Here is a 17852-nt window from a genome sequence, read left to right as displayed (position 1 = left end):
ATGAGCTACGCTAACAAATAGCAACACATTACAAAAAATTTAGCAAAGGGAGCTATTGCTTTTTGAAATCGTCAGCCAACACAAAATAGCAGTGAACGACGGCAACAAATTTGAAATCAGCCCTAACATCAAAATAGCTCAGCACCAAAATAACAGAACGGCGGCCACTGATTAAACTTAGATTTGCTGACGAAAACATGTGTACGTGTTTTAATTATTTGTACGTTGACATTCGGCTCATTCGGCTAAAACTAAAATAACAGCAGCCGAATTTAGAGCTATTGCTTATTTTGTGTGCTGAATTTTTAGCCTTATTGTCGGCTATAAGCTAGCTTATAAAAATGGGCTAAATCACTATTCGATCTAAATAGTGGCTCTGAAAGGCTGAGGCTTATTTCCCTGGTCGAAATACCTTTAATCGGTAGATAGCGTTATATGGGGCAATGGTGACAAAAACATTTTACAATCTCCAATAGAATGAGGTTTAATTTGACATTTAGGGTTGTCAGTATTGTAAATGTTTCCGAAAATAGTTTTTTGATACTGGGCGATTTAACAGTACGTTTATATATAAATGGGTTAACCGACTGGATTTGGATTAAAATTGTCATATCCATTACTTATACTTCAAATAAATCCTCTCAAAGTAGGTTAACCCTACAAAAAGTTCTAACGTAAACATGGCATAAAGAATATTTGACAATTTCAGGTAGATCATGATGTTTCAATATAAGCTATGTGGAACTTATAACTAAACATAGGCAATATGGGGATGGAACAGCTTTGTAAAACTACTGAAGTACAGCCCTAAAGCTATGCCCGCTTTCTGTCAGAATTGCTCAAAATTACATGCAAGTAGTTGTTATTATTTCTTTGATATTTTTCCTCATTTTAAAAATGAGTTAATAGGGCGAAATATGTATGGAATACTTGGATTTCCCTTCATAACCATGGTACAAACTTAATAAGAGCTCCGCTATGTACGTTCCTTCTAGCCATTAATAAATACAAAATCAAAATTGTTTGAAACCGCGCACACTGAAAAAAAATTATTACCAACTGATTGCTTTACCTTACCTATGTATTATACCATGCCCATATATATGAATTGATTTTCGGTGATTTGAAGGCCTAGTCGCATCCTCCAGCTAAAATGACTACAAATTAATACTTTGAAAGAAAAATATGCAGAATATATCCTTAAAAAAGGTTCAATGTAGGTTCAATGTAAAAGACTATCACACAAACTCAAAACTACTCGCATTGTAATCAAAACTCCCATTGTATTGTGCTCTAATAGTCGTGCGGGACACTTTTTTTACTCCAAAATTTGCGATCATATTTCCCAACAATAGGCTTCTATTCTGACCTTATACTAACTTCACACCCAATTTCGTGCAAATCTGTAGCATAATTACAACTTAGCATTGACCGCCGACGGACGGACGACACACATAGCTGGATCGACTCAGCTCGACTCGGCCAATCAAACTTAAATACCCCAGTACAGGGTTGTGGATTTATGTGAATGACAGTAGTTTTCAGTAATGTATCTCAGGGTTGGGCATATTGCACTAAATTTTTAGAGCACTAAGAATTAAATAATAAGTGGTAGTGCAATTTTTTATTCCACTACCACTAAAGGGTTAAATTTTAGTGGTAGTGAAATTTTAATAGCACTACCCCTAAATTTAGTGATTTTTCATAAAACTTTGCCCTACCACTAAATTTTAGCGAAGCAAAGCACTGTGTATATAAGTATTATACCAGCTATCATGAAGTTTATTGAAGTGAATAGCGAACAACAATCCAGAGTATATAGTACATATTCATAAAATTTAATTACTTTTCATCGCCTAAAAGTAACATAGGCTATAAAATTTTTTTGAAATTCCACTCGGAACTGGAGATATAGCATCAGAATCGGAGGTACCTCCCAAAAATTTGGATTTTATATGCACATATCTATTGATCGATTACAGATACAGTCTCAAAATTTGGCATAGGTGATGGGATTTGATTAGAAAATATATTTGCCAAATTATATGGAAATCGGTTCAGATTTGGATATAGCTCTCATATGTATTTTCGCCCGATTTCATGTATTTGTTGCATTAAATACGCCGTATATGTTCGATTTCAACGAAATTTGAAATGTGTGACGGGATTTGATCAGAAAATAAATTTGTCAAATTATATTGAAATCGGTTCAGATTTGGATATAGCTCCCATATATATTTTCGGCCGATTTCATGTAATTGATGCACCAAACACGATACGTATATCCGAATCCTATTAAATTCGGCATGAGTAACTGAATTTGTACAAAAATAAATTTGTCAAATTATATTTTAATCGGTTCAGATTTGGATATAGCTCCCATATATGTTTTCGTCCGATTTCACGTATTTGATGCACCAAACAAGATACGTGTGTCCGATTCCAATTAAATTCGGCATGAGTGACTAAATTTGGATACAAAAATAAATTGGGTACATCTCTCATATATATTTTTCGGCCGATCTCATGAATGTTATGTATCAAACACCATATGTATGTCCTATTCCAATGAAATTCAGAATGTGTGGCGGAATTTGGATACAATAATAAATTTGACAAATTAATTAGAAATCGGGTAAAATTTGGATATAGCTCCCATATATATTCTCCGCCGATTTCACATATTTGATGTACCAAACACGGTATGTACCTCCAATTTCAATGAAACATGGAGGTGTGACGGAATTTGGTTTAAATGTACATTTTGTCAAATTATATTGAAATCGTTTCAGATTGGGATATGATTTTAACAGTAAACAAGTAAAGAAAACTGTAAGTTATAGGCTGTAGTATGCATTACGAACTTCAAATACCAAATTTGAACCAATTCTGGCGAATAATGTCAAAGTACCGAATATCGGGAGGTACCAATGTCCTGCAGACATAATATACGTTTGAGTAAAATTTTATCAACCTACTTTATTTCGTTCGAAAGCTAGAGTGATTTCCACAGACTGACAGACGGATAGACGGACGGACATCGCTAAATCGACATAGAATGAATACATATACTTTGTGTGGTCTAAAATGTATATTTCGAGGTGTTACAAACGGAATGACAAACTTAATATACCCTCCATACTATGGTGGAGAGGGTAGAATTATTACTGGAAAGTATGTTGCTACCTCGAATTATCCAATTGTAACAGAAATGCCTTTCAACTTCAAAAGATTGCAGTTTCCGGCACGCTTGGCATTTGCTATAAAAGTAATAAATCCGAAGGACAATCCCTTCGTGTAAGTGGACCAAATTTAGCATGTTCCTGATTTTCTCATGGTCAGCTGTTCATGGCATGTTCACGTGTTTGAAGACCGAGCTATTTGTTTGTTTACGCATTAAATTATTACAATAATTACGCAAAGACCTAAAATGGTAAAGGCTAGACAAAATGCATTTTGAGAAAATGGTTTGTGTCTACAATATATAGAGTAACAGCTCATGGCAGAGACATGTTAATATAATAACCAGAATTACAGAAACGAAAAACAAATAAAAATTTGAAAAATCCAAAATTTTGGTTTCAAAATGTTATTTCATAGAACTTTCCAAAAATCTGTGTATTGCTTTAGCGGTTTAAATTGTTAACATTGGCAACTTTGTTGTTATGATATCGTAACAACAGAGCAAAGACATATAATATAATATAATAAGATGCAACATTACATTTTCACTTTTCTCTAAAATTTTATAAACGTTATTCAAAGATATAGAAGTGTGAATATAGGACAAAGACATAAAACTATAAAGATTGGACAAAATGCATATCAAAGACCTAAAATGGTAAAGACTGGACAAAATGCATAATGGAAAAATAGTTAATGTGAAAAATATATAGAGGCGCTGCTCACAACAGTGACATGTTAGCATAAAAATTATATGTACAGAGCAATTTTAAGAATAAAATTTTCTGTGAACCAAAAATTTGAACTAAAAATTGCATTTCACTGACGTTTGAATATTGCATTTGCTGTTAAAACAACTTAACATTGGTGATTATGTTGTTATGATATCGTAACAACAGAGGTATTTACACCTTATAACATAATGCTATGTCACGATATCGTGACAAAGACATAGAAGTATAAAGATGGGACAAGACAGAGTCAAAATATTGTCACCAGGTGTAAATACCTCTGTTGTTACGATATCATAACAACATAATCACCAATGTTAAGTTGTTTTAACAGCAAATGCAATATTCAAACGTCAGTGAAATGCAATTTTTAGTTCAAATTTTTGGTTCACAGAAAATTTTATTCTTAAAATTGCTCTGTACATATAATTTTTATGCTAACATGTCACTGTTGTGAGCAGCGCCTCTATATATTTTTCACATTAACTATTTTTCCATTATGCATTTTGTCCAGTCTTTACCATTTTAGGTCTTTGATCGTGACATAACATAATTTTCCACTACCAACGCCATCTATTGAAGAAAAGTAGCAATGTAATGTCCCATCAAAGACATATAATATAATAAGATGGGACAATACATTGTTACTTTTATTCAATAGACGACGTTGGTCTTGGAAAAATATGTTATGTCACGATATCGTGACATAGCATTATGTTAAATTTAACAGAGCTGACACATTTTAAGGGTTGTTGTTGATTTTTATCGATTCAATGTACAAGGAAATGCTCTGGAATAGATTTTTGAGAGCATGTCTATCATACCCGATATTTTTTTCCGCGTATTTCCGCCATTTTTCGGCGATATCGGAATAACATATTTTTCCAAAATTTCCAATGCATTTCTATTATGCGCCTGCCATCTGTTACCCGATTGAAGAATTAAAGCCCATATGCCAAAGACATAAAACCAAAGACGTAAAATGGTAAAGACTAGACAAAATGCATTTTGAGCAAATGGTCTGTGTCTACAATACATAAAGTAACAGCTCATGGCAGAAACATGTTATTACAAAAACCACAATTACAGAAAAGAATAACAAATAAAAATTTAAAAAATTCGATATTTTGGTCTTAAAATTTTATTCCATAGACCTTTCAAAAATGTGCATATTGCCTCAGCGGTTTAAATCAGTTAACATTTGTAGCTATGTTGTTATGATATCGTAACAACAGACGTATTTTCACAGGGTTGCCATATTTTGACTCTGTCTTGTCCTATCTTTACACTTCTATGTCTTTGCATAAAACTATAAAGATTGGACAAAATGCATATGGGCTTTAATTCTTCAATCGGGTAACAGATGGCAGGCGACATAACAGAAATGCATTGGAAATTTTAGAAAAATATGTTATTCCGATATCGCCGAAAAATGGCGGAAATACGAGAAAAAAATATCGGGTATGATAGACATGCTCTCAAAAATCTATTCCAGATCATTTCCTTGTACATTGAATCGATAAAAATCAACAACAACCCTTAAAATGTGTCAGCTCTGTTAAATTTAACATAATGCTATGTCACGATATCGTGACATAACATATTTTTCCAAGACCAACGTCGTCTATTGAATAAAAGTAACAATGTATTGTCCCATCTTATTATATTATATGTCTTTGGCATATGGGCTTTAATGTTTCCATCAGGTAATAGATGGCAGGCGACATAACAGAAATGCATTGGAAATTTTAGAAAAATATGTTATTCCGATATCGCCGAAAATTGGCGAAAACACAAGGAAAAATGCCAGGTATGATAGACATGGTCTCAAAAATCTATTCCAGACCATTTATTTGTACATTGAATCGATAAAATCAACAACAACCCTTAAAAAGTGTCAGCTCTGTTAAATTATAACATAATGCTATGTCACGATATCGTGACATAACATACTTTTCCACGACCAACGCCATCTATTGAATAAAAGTAACAATGTATTGTCCCATCTTATTATAGCATTATGTGACATAGCATTATGTTATAATTTACAACAACAAATACAAGTAATCGCACCTAATTCAATTTGTGCTCCATTAAAATAGAAAACTTTTGGCTGGGAATTGAACCCAACACCTTCAGATTGCTATTAAAAGTCCGCTTAGCAGCTATGTAGACATAGCTTTCAATGTATATATCACAAATATGTGGGTTAAGCATTTTGGCAATTCACAAAAAAACAACCCCAAAAAAACTTAACCCACACACAGCTTAATTTTTTCCAAAAAGTGCAATTGGTGTCTGCCTTGAAATATGTTACTAAAATTTAGAGCTATTTTTTAAATCAATTTTAAGTTATTTCAAAAATGGGCTACAGCAGTAGCAAACAAAAAACTCATCAAGCCAAAACCCAAAAATGTAGCCAAGGATGAGTTTTCCGTCCCATGATTTTGTTGCTCGGCGTATTTGGAATGAAAGTCAAGTTAATTTGGTTTTAGTCTAAAATTATTTATTTTGTTTCTTTTTTGTTCTTTTACCAAAACATGGACGTCTGTGGGTATACTGGTTATTCCTTATAAACAAAATATATAACAATTAACATATATATAAAATCACACAAAATTCACTTTATTTCTTTTCACATTGCCAGCAAGCTTTGATCGATAATGAAGGAAAACAAACGAAATATGGCTAAACTAAAAATATCACCAATAGAAATACATAAGACTGATGTAATGAGCCGAAATCGTATCATTGTTATTTATTATCAGAACGTACTTGAAAGAAAATCCTTGAATTTTATTTTCAAACTTTATAAAAGTACGTCAAAGTTGAAATTTTCAATGAAATTTCCATTAAACAGGTCGTGCAAATCACAATAAAAACGACAGTTGAGATCGAAAATCCCTGATAAGGTCAAAGTGTTTGTTAACGTTTTCATACGTTTAATTCACAAATGGCATTCAATTTGACAATGCTAGTGAAATCAGCTGGTCTTATCGAATGACCTAGTGGAGAGGCCATGATACATATTTAACGTGGAAATAAAGTTAATACACCAAACCTCATACCGAATTTGACCCTAATATTTCATCAGATACGCCTTCCAGCTACCTTTTAGTAACTATACCATGTATACCTTTTTTCCTCCAAACAAAGAAAGGTACTATTTCAAATGTAGTACAACAGTTGCAAAAGCTTACTATGGCAAAGTCATTATGATTATAAAATAAAAACAAATTACTTTTATATTCAAATAGCTACCATGCTGTAAATACCTAAAATTAGCACAGTTAGATTGAGTATCTTATAAAATTATGAGATGCCAAAATATATAGTTTTGCGTATTAATGTTTTTCATTATCGATTTAATTTATATAAGTTGAGTATAAACACATAACCGCTAATTAATTTCAACATTTTGGACTAAAAACAACGATGAAAGAAACATATTAACATTTAGAAGTTGTACTTATGTAAACATGACTATAAAAATGTTAAATTATTTATTACTAATACATACATGTGTAACATATGTGTATTAGTTTATTTCCCTCATACACAAGTTGTAATAACAATAAGTTGCTTCCACGGTAAAATCAAGAAGGTAAAGTAATTTTAAATAAGACTATTTCTGCATTTTCTGTAATTTACCTCGTCAATTTTACTGAATAAAAAACAGGTTCTATCTCTGATTTCTGAGTATTCAATAGATTTATAGATATACATTTTGACAATGAGATGTTGTAAAATTAAAAGTTCTTAACAAATTGTAAACATATTATTGCGTAACTATACCTTTTTAATTCTACCATGTTTGCTTCATTTAATTTCAAAATATGCAATATGAACTTTCATATTTTTCATGCACAATAATTTAAAAGAATAAACCATACAATAACAACATAGAAATGAGTCTGATACTATGGCCTATCTCGTATTCATTGTACCATGCCTAGATATACCTAAAATAAACATGTCCACTTATATATATTTCAAATATCAAAATTTTAATATTGTTAGACCTTAAATAATGTTGTTGGACTAGTACATTTTTAATGCTGCTTTTCTTTTTGGTTGACTCTAAATTACCAATTATATACAGATATAAGGAAATTAATGCTAATACATCAACAAGCCATTCTGGCAGCAAATAGTTGTTGATTTTCATCAAGCCTTTTTATTGATGTAAAGGCCAAAACCACTTTAGCCATCAGAAAGCGAGGGTGTAACCCATCCATATTTTTCATGTGTTTTTACCAGTGATCGGAATGCTTCCTCTGCTCGCCGTCTGTAAAGGAGAAAGATTTAACGGTCAAGGTTTGAAAGCAAATACAATAAATATAAACATAACCTGCTGAACTCTTTGGTATTTTTCGGTTTTCGCGTGATTCGGCCCTGTCCTTTGACAAGACTTGCCGCAAATTGCATTAGAACAGCTTCAACCGTATATGCACTAGCCCATCCGCGGGGGGTTAATAATTCCATACAAATTGCCCCTCCATCCATGACGTACCCCTTTTCAATATGCGGTTCAACAACACGCATAAAAGGCGGAGCAAACGGAAAGTTGTCGGGAAATGTCAAATGTAATAAAATGAATGGGATATTAAGATCGGCCATATCCTTTGCTAACTTAGAATCAGGATCAACCGTGTGTAATCGTGCATGCCATTCGTATAGATTGTCATTTATGAGCTCCACCTTTGTCAGAAAAAAAATCCACAATTTTTCATATTTCCAAAAGTTTAGTAATAACGTGAAGCTTTTTATTCACAAAGAAGCTCCGACCAATATCTTCTAAACCTATAAGGAAAGGAATGCAAACCTACCGTAAATACCGCATCGCTTTTGCAATTTTGCATTTTTTGAATTTCCTTATACTCTTTCATAAGCCTTCTTGCCCGGACACTATAGTCTGGTGTTGGATTCACAGGTGTCGGTTTAATTCTAAAAATAAATTGCATTTACATTCAATATTTTTGATGCTCTATGACACACTTACTTCTTTTCCAGTCTTCGTATTCTTTTGCCTGGCGAGTCCGTCGGTTTTTTCGCCGTGGAATCAGCTTCAGATGGTTTTTTGTCTTCTGCCAAGTCATCATTAGAAGGATTTTTACTTTTGAAAATCTTGCGTAATGAAGAAACTACTTTCTCTTTCGAACGTGACATTGTCGCAAAAATTTAACTTTGATTGAAAAGTAATGTGGTAAGCGGTGACTGAATGTGTCAACTTGTGTTTCTATATATTCATCGGTTGTTCCTTTGTAGAGAGCCTTAAGTATGCCACGAAAACTGAAATCAGTCTATAATCCGTGGTAAATTGGAGGACTAGGGAAATCTGAAAGAGTTGAATACCGCTGTTATATGTAATTTTATTATCCAACAGGTCTACGTAAAATTCGACGTTGCGTACAAAAATGCCAACTTCTCCACTATGGTAAAATACTTTGTACCAAAATACGCCTATCGTATAACAGCGTTGTAAATTTCCAATTAAATACAATATTTCCCAATTAAATTATGTCTTTGTGCATTTGTTTGTTTTGTTACTTTTGAGGATCTTCATAGAATCACTTTCTGAGTCGATTTATGCATGCTAGTCTATCTGTCCATGCATTTTTGTGAAGAAAAAGCAGGTCGCATTTATTATGCGATTGAGATGAAATTTTCCAAACAATATTTGTTTGGCCCAAGGACGAACCCTATTGAAATTGATGAGAATCGGTTCAAATTTACATATAGCTCACACATTTATATTCAACCAATTTCGGGCTAATTGTGTGCCAAATGACCTGAATTTTGGCACATCCAATCGAATTTAGTCCAGAACATCAAATTTGGAGAAAATCGGTTCATATATAGCATATATGTTTTATTCGATTTGGGGTTTTAAGCCATGCGTAATATGCACACCACAAGAATGATATTTTGTATCAGATACAGCTCAGAAATAAGTGTTTAAAATTTTGTCAAGATCGGTTCAGATTTGGATATATGTCCCATATATATATATATATATATATATATATATATATATATATATATATATATATATATATATATATATATATATATATATATATATATATATATATATATATATATATATATATATTTATATATATATATATCATCCAATCGAATTTAGTCCAGAACATCAAATTTGGAGAAAATCGGTTCATATATAGCATATATGTTTTATTCGATTTGGGGTTTTAAGCCATGCGTAATATGCACACCACAAGAATGATATTTTGTATCAGATACAGCTCAGAAATAAGTGTTTAAAATTTTGTCAAGATCGGTTCAGATTTGGATATATGTCCCATATATATATATATATATATATATATATATATATATATATATGGTTAATATCAGCCAAATGGACTATATTTTGGCACTTCCGACGTAATTTTAGCCTAAAAGCAAGTGCTTCAAATTTTGGTGAAAATCTGTTCAGATTTAGCTATAGCCCTCATACATATTTTTCATCCGATTTGGTGTTAACGTCCCTCAGATGCGTAATACGCACTCCACAACAATGATATTTGATACTGACACTATGGTGCAATAAATGCAATGTAGGATAAGGTCAAAGACATAAAACTATAAATATTGGACAAAATGCATATGAGCTTTAATTTTTTTATCAGGTAATAGATGACAGGCGACATAAGAAATGCATTGGAAATTGTAGAAAAAAATGTTATTCCAATATCGCCGAAAAATGGCGGAACGATATCGTGACATAACATATTTTTTCCACTACATCTATTGGAGAAAAGTAGCAATATAATGTCCCATCTTATTATATTATATGTCTTTGATAAGGTCGAGAAAATTATGAGAAAAGAGATTTACCTGCATGCATTGTCTGGCAGAATTGCCATACATTTATTTACATATTTGTAACTATGTAACATGATTTATTGTGTGACAAAACGAAGACGACGAAATCTGAATTGAAATATACACAAATCAAGAGTATTTACCCAAAAATATTTCGAGGTGTTTTAAACTGAATGACAATTATAAGTACAACACCGTCGTATGGCGAATTTTGAAGTGCTTTAAGTTTGGCCGGCCCGAAACATTTGTACCTTTAATCACCAGGCCCATTACGGAATCCAAATGTTGAATTCATTAGAAAATGCGAAAACATTGACCGAAATTTAAAACGATCAATTTATAATACAAGTGTAAATGTCAGTATATCATCAAATCTTCAGTCCCAAAGGCATCGAATGCTGTATAAAATTTTGTCTCTCATGGCCATTTTCATTTCGTGGATAAAGTGAAACAATAGTTAAGTAAACATCATTTCTATCGGTATATTTTAGCAAGTAATTTATTTTCGTCGCTAATGTAGCGACAAATTTCGTTATTTGGCGAAATTAAAGCAATTAAAACATGTTTCACATAAACTGTCGCATTATAACGAAAGCGGTAAGTTATTTTTTTACGGCCTGCAATATTTGTCCATGCATTCGGAAATTAGACAAATTAAAGCAATTTGTCTTCAAAGTGACAAACAAACGTAAATGAATGCTTACATTTAATTTTATATATTTAAAGCAAAGAATCCATCTATTGGAGCTTAGACTTAGATTTTCAGAATTATTTGCGATTGTTTGAAGTTTAAGGGTACTAGACAATTTTCAGGGCAACTTCCCTCTTCTGTGAATAATAACTGTTAACTCTTTGTTTAGTTCCAATAAAACTAAGACTAAAATTGTTTTTATTGTCAAAAGGGACATAAAAATATACTGTGGATGTTTTTATGTATATTGGAATATGACGGCTCTTTCGCGCACTAAACCGCATAGGCCATTGTTTGGTTCATCACCGAACCAAAATGAACTACAGTTCTTTAGATTCACTAGATTTTGTTTATTCTGTACCTTTAGCATATTTATTCGACAAAAAAGCTATAGATAATTCTAAAAAAGCCAATTTACATATGACTCTCATATCATGCGTAATCTAGCCTTTTATAGTGTTATTTTATAGTTACTATTTTGAAATCTTTCGGTTATTCTGTTTTCATTATTTTTATATTGTACGTATATTTAGTTTGTGTACACTCTTTGGGTTCGTTTTATACGTATCTTGAATTTGTTTGAATTTATTATTAGCTAAATACTAAAGGTTACATTACTTCAATCATGAGAATTTTATTAACAAGGAAGTACATATTTCTGAAGACACAGAACGAACTTTGCCAAAAATTGCACATTGATTTAGCAAATTTGCTTCAAAATAATCATGGTAGAAAACTTTGGAATAAGCGGTTTTACTACTGAAGGCGGCTGCAGCGTCTTTAATACCAACAATTGTTTCGGACATGTATGGAAAGTGTCTGGAATTTCGCTATTGTTACGATAGATCGGACCTTGTGATAGTGTTGGTATTTGTAACTGTTGTTTTCTTCTGGCCAACGTTGACTAACTATCATCGGGTGGTTGTGAATTCTCCTGCAGGATGAAATAATTTGTCATAAATAGGAATACGTTGAAAAGATTACGAATGGAAGTATTTATTTTCAAACCCGATCTGTTAAACTAAAAGTATTGATTTAATACTAAAAAGTATTGATTTAATACGCTAGCACACCAGACATTTCTTGGCGGACTTTTAGTTCGGTATTACACCCGTTTAAAATAAAACTCTTTGTCTGGTATGCTCTACGTTCCGGCACTATTCACATCAAATAGAACATTCTCTGCCACTTGGGCGGAAAATGAATGTTTTGCATTAATTTTTTTGTCCAATGTATAATCCCAAAGAGACTTGGATTATGGCATGCGGTTTTACATCAAACCGAGTTACATATTGATAAAATCAGCATTTTTGAACAATCTACGACATATATACCACTTAGAATTTAATCAAAAGTAATTCAAAAGAAGTGAAGATGCTTAAGTTCAGGAAACCAATTCCAATACAAGTGCCTCAAAAAAGTCTCACAAAAACAGTCATAAGCAATTTACATAACATTGTACGACAATTATTAAAGACAAAAGTACTAAAGGTAGGCCCACTTTAAGAAATATTCGAAAGCTCAACTTTCTGGTCAATATGAATATTAAGTTACAACTGTGAAGTCCTCTGCCAGGAATTTAAAAATTTTACCTATGGACTATGCGGGGAAGCCTTTTTTGAAATACGCTGCATGAGTATTGCTGAGCTGGTTGTATTGAACTATAATCCCTATAATACAAAGGTATTGGTTATTTTTAGGAACATTGTCATTTAAATTGAATTATGTTCGTGTTATTTTAATTATGATAATATATACCATGTATAAAGACGAACTTACATTACACTTTGCCAAACGATACAATGATATATTTATATATTGAAATAAAAATACTTACAACATTTGTCTAAGCCTTTGATTGGAACTGGAATCATTTTAGTATATTTCACTACACAAGAAAATAGACGTGTAAAAGAGCCCAGATCGTGTATAGAAATAAATGTTGTAAACACTGCAATTTCCCCTACTTTATGGTAACAACTTAAAATTGTTACTGCTCCATTTTGCTCTTTGCTGAGTTTCTAGTTTTTTTCCTTATTTCAATTAAAATTCAATTACAGGAGACCCGTATCTTTATTCTGTGTATATACAAACAGCTATTGATACTTTCGATTACAACTATTTTTGCAAAAATCGAAAATTACTTTCGATTTTTATTGGTAAAATCGATAACACTTGCTCTGTTCCAAAATCTGCAAGAATCTATTAGCTTCTGGTCTGTTCCAAAACTACAAGAATGTAAAAGTTATTACTAAAATAACCGATTTAGACTCATCTATATGATTTGCTTGTATACGATATGCTGCTATATTCGTCAATGAAATCAGCATAAAAAAGCCAGCAGTTCGCCTTTTGTGTATTTCGGATATCGTCTGTAAGTAATGCTGGTATTTTTCACACAAAAGTAGTGGTCCATTCTACCCGCTGTCCTAAACTCTAACTCCATGTGAGATATCGTGTATTTTGATTTTTACTTGTGACCATTACAACGGCTGCAAAATCAGGAACATTTTTAGTTGTTGGTCAATTTCAACCCCTAATATATTGCGGACATCTTTGAAAACAATAGGCCTAGCCCTTCTGAGCCTAACCCTACCCTTATGTAAATTTTCGTGAGGATCGGACGATAATTGCAATCTGCATATAATAACCCCAACCTGTGTTGTAAGGTGAAAAAATATCATATTTTGTAATATTTATATTTTCAATATTTTAAGTCAAATTAAAAAAAATTGCATGCGATAAAAAATATGAAAAAATAAAAAAATGTCACAAAATACTACAAAATCTATACTAGCATAATTATTGGAATTTTTTTTGCCATTTTTTTTTACATTTTATTCCTTTATGTCAAGAGGGCATTCTGAATTGACAAAATATGTCAAAATCGGTTCAGCCATTCTTGAGATATAAGCATTCTAACTTACATCCCCTTCCTTTGTATATACACATTGTATATATTTCGCTATATATAACCGATATATTTATTATCGGCATCTACGTAACGGTCAGAATTGACCTGTTCGTCTATTTGTGATTTGACCGGGATTAAAAATATTCGCGGTTTAATGGAAATGTTGAATTTTATTTAACACAAATGTTGTGGCCTATTTCACCCACTAAATATTACCCAATGGCCATCAAAAGGCTTCTGCCCAGCCCTAAGCTCTAGCGCCATGCTAACTTTTGCGTCGATTGGTCTACAATTGCGACCTGTAGAGCAGCTGCAAAATCAGGATTTTTTTTAGTTTTTGGTCCATTTCAAACCCTAAATATTATGCGATTTTCTTCAAAAGAAATAGGGTTCTATTCTGACCCTAGCCCCACCTCCATTCTAAAGATCGGGCCATAATTGCGACCTGTAGAGTGATTACAAATTAACATGGACAGACGGACGGACGGACATACATAGCTAGATCGACTCAGTTCGGCGAGATAGGAAGATCCATATATACTTTCCTATGTGGGAAACCAATATTTCGTGGTGTTACATAATTTTTGGCCCAATCAAACTTATAATACCGCCAACACATAGTGTTGTAGGGTATAAAAATGCAAATGTTCGATATGAATGGGCAATAAACTGTACAATTTGGAGATAAAACAATATTGTCCTTATATCTTGGAACTTGGAAGTATCTTAATTCAATCTTAGTTCTGTAAACGTATGGAACTATTGATCGCTGCCAATATATAAATCTTCAAAAGATCAACTTTAAGCTTTTTTTAAATTCATTTAAAACATGTTTATTATTGTACTTACGTTGTTACGATGGTGTACAGAGATTAGTCTGTTGCTCAGCAACCTTTCTCACGGACTGTTTCACAACTGTCATTTGGCATTTCCACTGCACTTTATTCGCTCTCTATTCGTTGTTTGACCCTTAACTATGAAAAAAACAGAAAACTGCAAACAAAAGAGGCAATATTTTCAAAATGTTTCTATCGGCAGAAAAAATGTTTGATAAAAGTCTCTCCAGGAGAATTTAAAAATTGAAAAACACAAAAATATGTTCAAAATGTCAAAATTTACACAAAAATTTAAAAACGTGAATGAAAATTGTAAAATAAATGATATATTTATGTTAGTGAGAATTTCATGTATTTTCGTATAAATTCACATTAAAATCAACAAACAAAATTTTTGAAAAAATTAATTATTTTACTATGAATTACGAATCGTGCCGTATGAACGGGTTAATACCTAATTCTGAGAACGAACAACGTTGTTCGGTTTCCAATGGAAACATGCTATAACAATGTAAAAGTTTTTACCACGATAACCGACCGGTTTTCACTTTATGTTATCGAAAAAAATTTTCACAACTAGTAGATTGTAGCAGATTGTGGAACAGATCAAGTGAAATGTCTGTAATCTTAAGTAAAATATTGACAAGAATAACATTCTTGCAGTTCATTAAATTATTTAATTAAGTTGTTGTCATTAATTTTCATCAGTATAATTGAAAAAAGCTAGTAAATATGAATGTGGGGTGTTCTGCGTCACCCTGTGAATGCGCCGTTACTAACTTTACTCAGTTAACATCCCTGTGGCATAGAAAAACAAAAATAATAAAAATGTAGACATCGAAATGATCTCACCGTTTATCTTCGAAAAAATCGAATCAGCAGATGTCATCTATATCGTTTCAGGGGTTGAGTGAGAGTATTTAAGTCACTCAGTTCTAAAATGTTAAAAATTTTATTTTATTTGTTACCTTAAAAATTGAATAACCTATTTTTTTCGTTCACAACATAGTTTTTTAGTTCCTGAACTTGCCATACATTTACTTTTAGATTAGAGTGCATATCTTTTTATCATTATTTACTATGCTTGTGAAAATAAGCATTATATATTTGATTTAACAAAATAAACATGAATTCTTGTTCTTAAAAATTCTTGTTTTTCACTAATTTTAATAGGTTTTAGGGATTAGGAACAAATCACCCATTTTGGTATAAGATCAATGTCATTTTTTACACTGTTTTTTTTTTTTTACACGGCTTCTTCTGGAACCAATCTACCGTGTAAAAACAGACTTAGGTGTAGATGACATCTGCTGATTCCATTTTTTTTTTTTCGAAGATAAACGGTGAGAGTATTTCGTTGTCTATATTTTCATTTGTCTATGCAAAGAGTTTCCCATGGAATATCTGTGTGTTCACCAACAAAATTGTAAAAAATAAATTGTTTTGAATTTTCTTTCAAATTGGATTTGTGAAGAATATTTAGTTTTGTTCGAGCAGTCGATGAGGAAGGTGATGTCGGATATTTTTATGAATACATAATTGAAACAAATATACTACATATTTGAAACAAATATTTCCAAAATTGTAAAAATTACAATAGTTAAGATTTCTCTTTTTTGATAGAATTCTATTTGACATAATTTCACATGTTTGGAATAGAAATTCATTTCATATTGATCGACAAATTCATTGACCTTCCAAATTAGTGGAAATTTGCATATCATGAAATGATATGCACGTTCTTAGTCAATATTGGGAAAAATAACTGGATATGATGTTTGACATTCTGTTTGTTGTTCATAGAAATAATTTTTTAGCACCCAACACAGGATATGAGTTTTTGATCAGCGTAACATTCTATGTATGTCTGTATGTCAGCCTGTGGCAATCGGTATTACTTTTAAAAGGGCCAACTTAGATGGTTAGCATGTTATGTCCGAAATTATTAAACACAAAGTTATATAAAATTTTTGAAAATGTCAACTCATATGTTTTTGAAGGACATTTATATCATCTTTTTTTATTTTAAAGTGAATCAGAATTGAAATAATTGTTCAAATATAGCTCCGAACTGTCTGATCCAAATATTCATTTTTACCCACGAAGTTGTTTTAAAAACAGAAAATTTAAAATTGAAAAATTAAAAGTGAGAAATTATTCCTCTATGTTTAAAGTGACAAAGAAACACTTGCATTTTTTCAAAACACATACAATCACAACATAATTTTGAATTTCTCTGCCTGGCCCTGCTTTATTTATTTTTAGTGGAGGAAGCTCCATTCCATAAATAATTTGGACCCCAGAATCTAGCAATATTGATATAATCTTCTCAGTGACAGTGCGATAAACCTTTTAGAAACCTTAAATTCTTCCATCGATGAAAAGTAGATAATTTTCTTTAGCCATATGATCGCTAGCACCCGCGGCTATTTTATTAAACGGTTCACCCCGTTTTATTTAATTATGGCAGTATTTTCAGGCTTGATATTTTCTCTTGTATTAACCATAAAGAGAGTGGATTTGAATTTTGCTGATGTTCCCTCTGCTCGTCAACAATCTTTAGCTTGATAACCGAATTTGTTGCATTTATAGCACTTTACGAATAAACATCTTTTAATGATGAACTTTTTGATTGAAAATGAGAA

At 31.9% G+C, this 17852-nt stretch overlaps 1 protein-coding gene across 3 annotated transcripts; it reads right to left on the bottom strand.

Annotated features, from left to right (window-relative positions):
- Positions 1-6398: 6398 nt before the first annotated feature.
- Positions 6399-13570, bottom strand: LOC101896504 (ubiquitin-conjugating enzyme E2Q-like protein CG4502). 3 transcript variants are annotated; one of them, XM_059128698.1, is made up of 6 exons: positions 13295-13570; positions 13050-13127; positions 8917-9252; positions 8744-8861; positions 8266-8615; positions 6399-8202 (listed from the first exon to the last, which is right to left on the bottom strand). In XM_059128698.1, exons 3-6 carry the CDS (start codon positions 9081-9083, stop codon positions 8118-8120), a joined length of 720 nt encoding a protein of 239 aa, XP_058984681.1. In that variant the 5' UTR covers positions 9084-9252; positions 13050-13127; positions 13295-13570; the 3' UTR covers positions 6399-8117. The 3 variants fall into 3 exon arrangements, with proteins under 3 accessions (XP_058984681.1, XP_019890220.1, XP_005177574.1); XM_020034661.2 differs by lacking the exon at positions 13050-13127 and having other exon boundaries at positions 8917-9271; XM_005177517.4 differs by lacking the exon at positions 13050-13127.
- Positions 13571-17852: the final 4282 nt, after the last annotated feature.

This window comes from Musca domestica, unplaced genomic scaffold (genome assembly GCF_030504385.1).
Source record: "Musca domestica strain aabys unplaced genomic scaffold, Musca_domestica.polishedcontigs.V.1.1 57, whole genome shotgun sequence".
NCBI classification, from domain to species: Eukaryota; Metazoa; Arthropoda; class Insecta; order Diptera; family Muscidae; genus Musca; species Musca domestica.
The sequence above is the reverse complement of the archived record's forward strand: the minus strand, read 5'-3'. Positions and strand labels throughout refer to the sequence as shown.

Bases quoted from the DNA above. Each gene is read 5' to 3' on its own strand.
- LOC101896504 (XM_059128698.1), bottom strand. From the start codon at position 9,083: ATGTCACGTTCGAAAGAGAAAGTAGTTTCTTCATTACGCAAGATTTTC. The intron at 8,862-8,916 runs GTAAGTGTGTCA...ATTTATTTTTAG, and splicing joins ATACGAAGACTGGAAAAGAA to AATTAAACCGACACCTGTGA. The intron at 8,203-8,265 runs GTTATGTTTATA...TCTCCTTTACAG, and splicing joins AATACCAAAGAGTTCAGCAG to ACGGCGAGCAGAGGAAGCAT.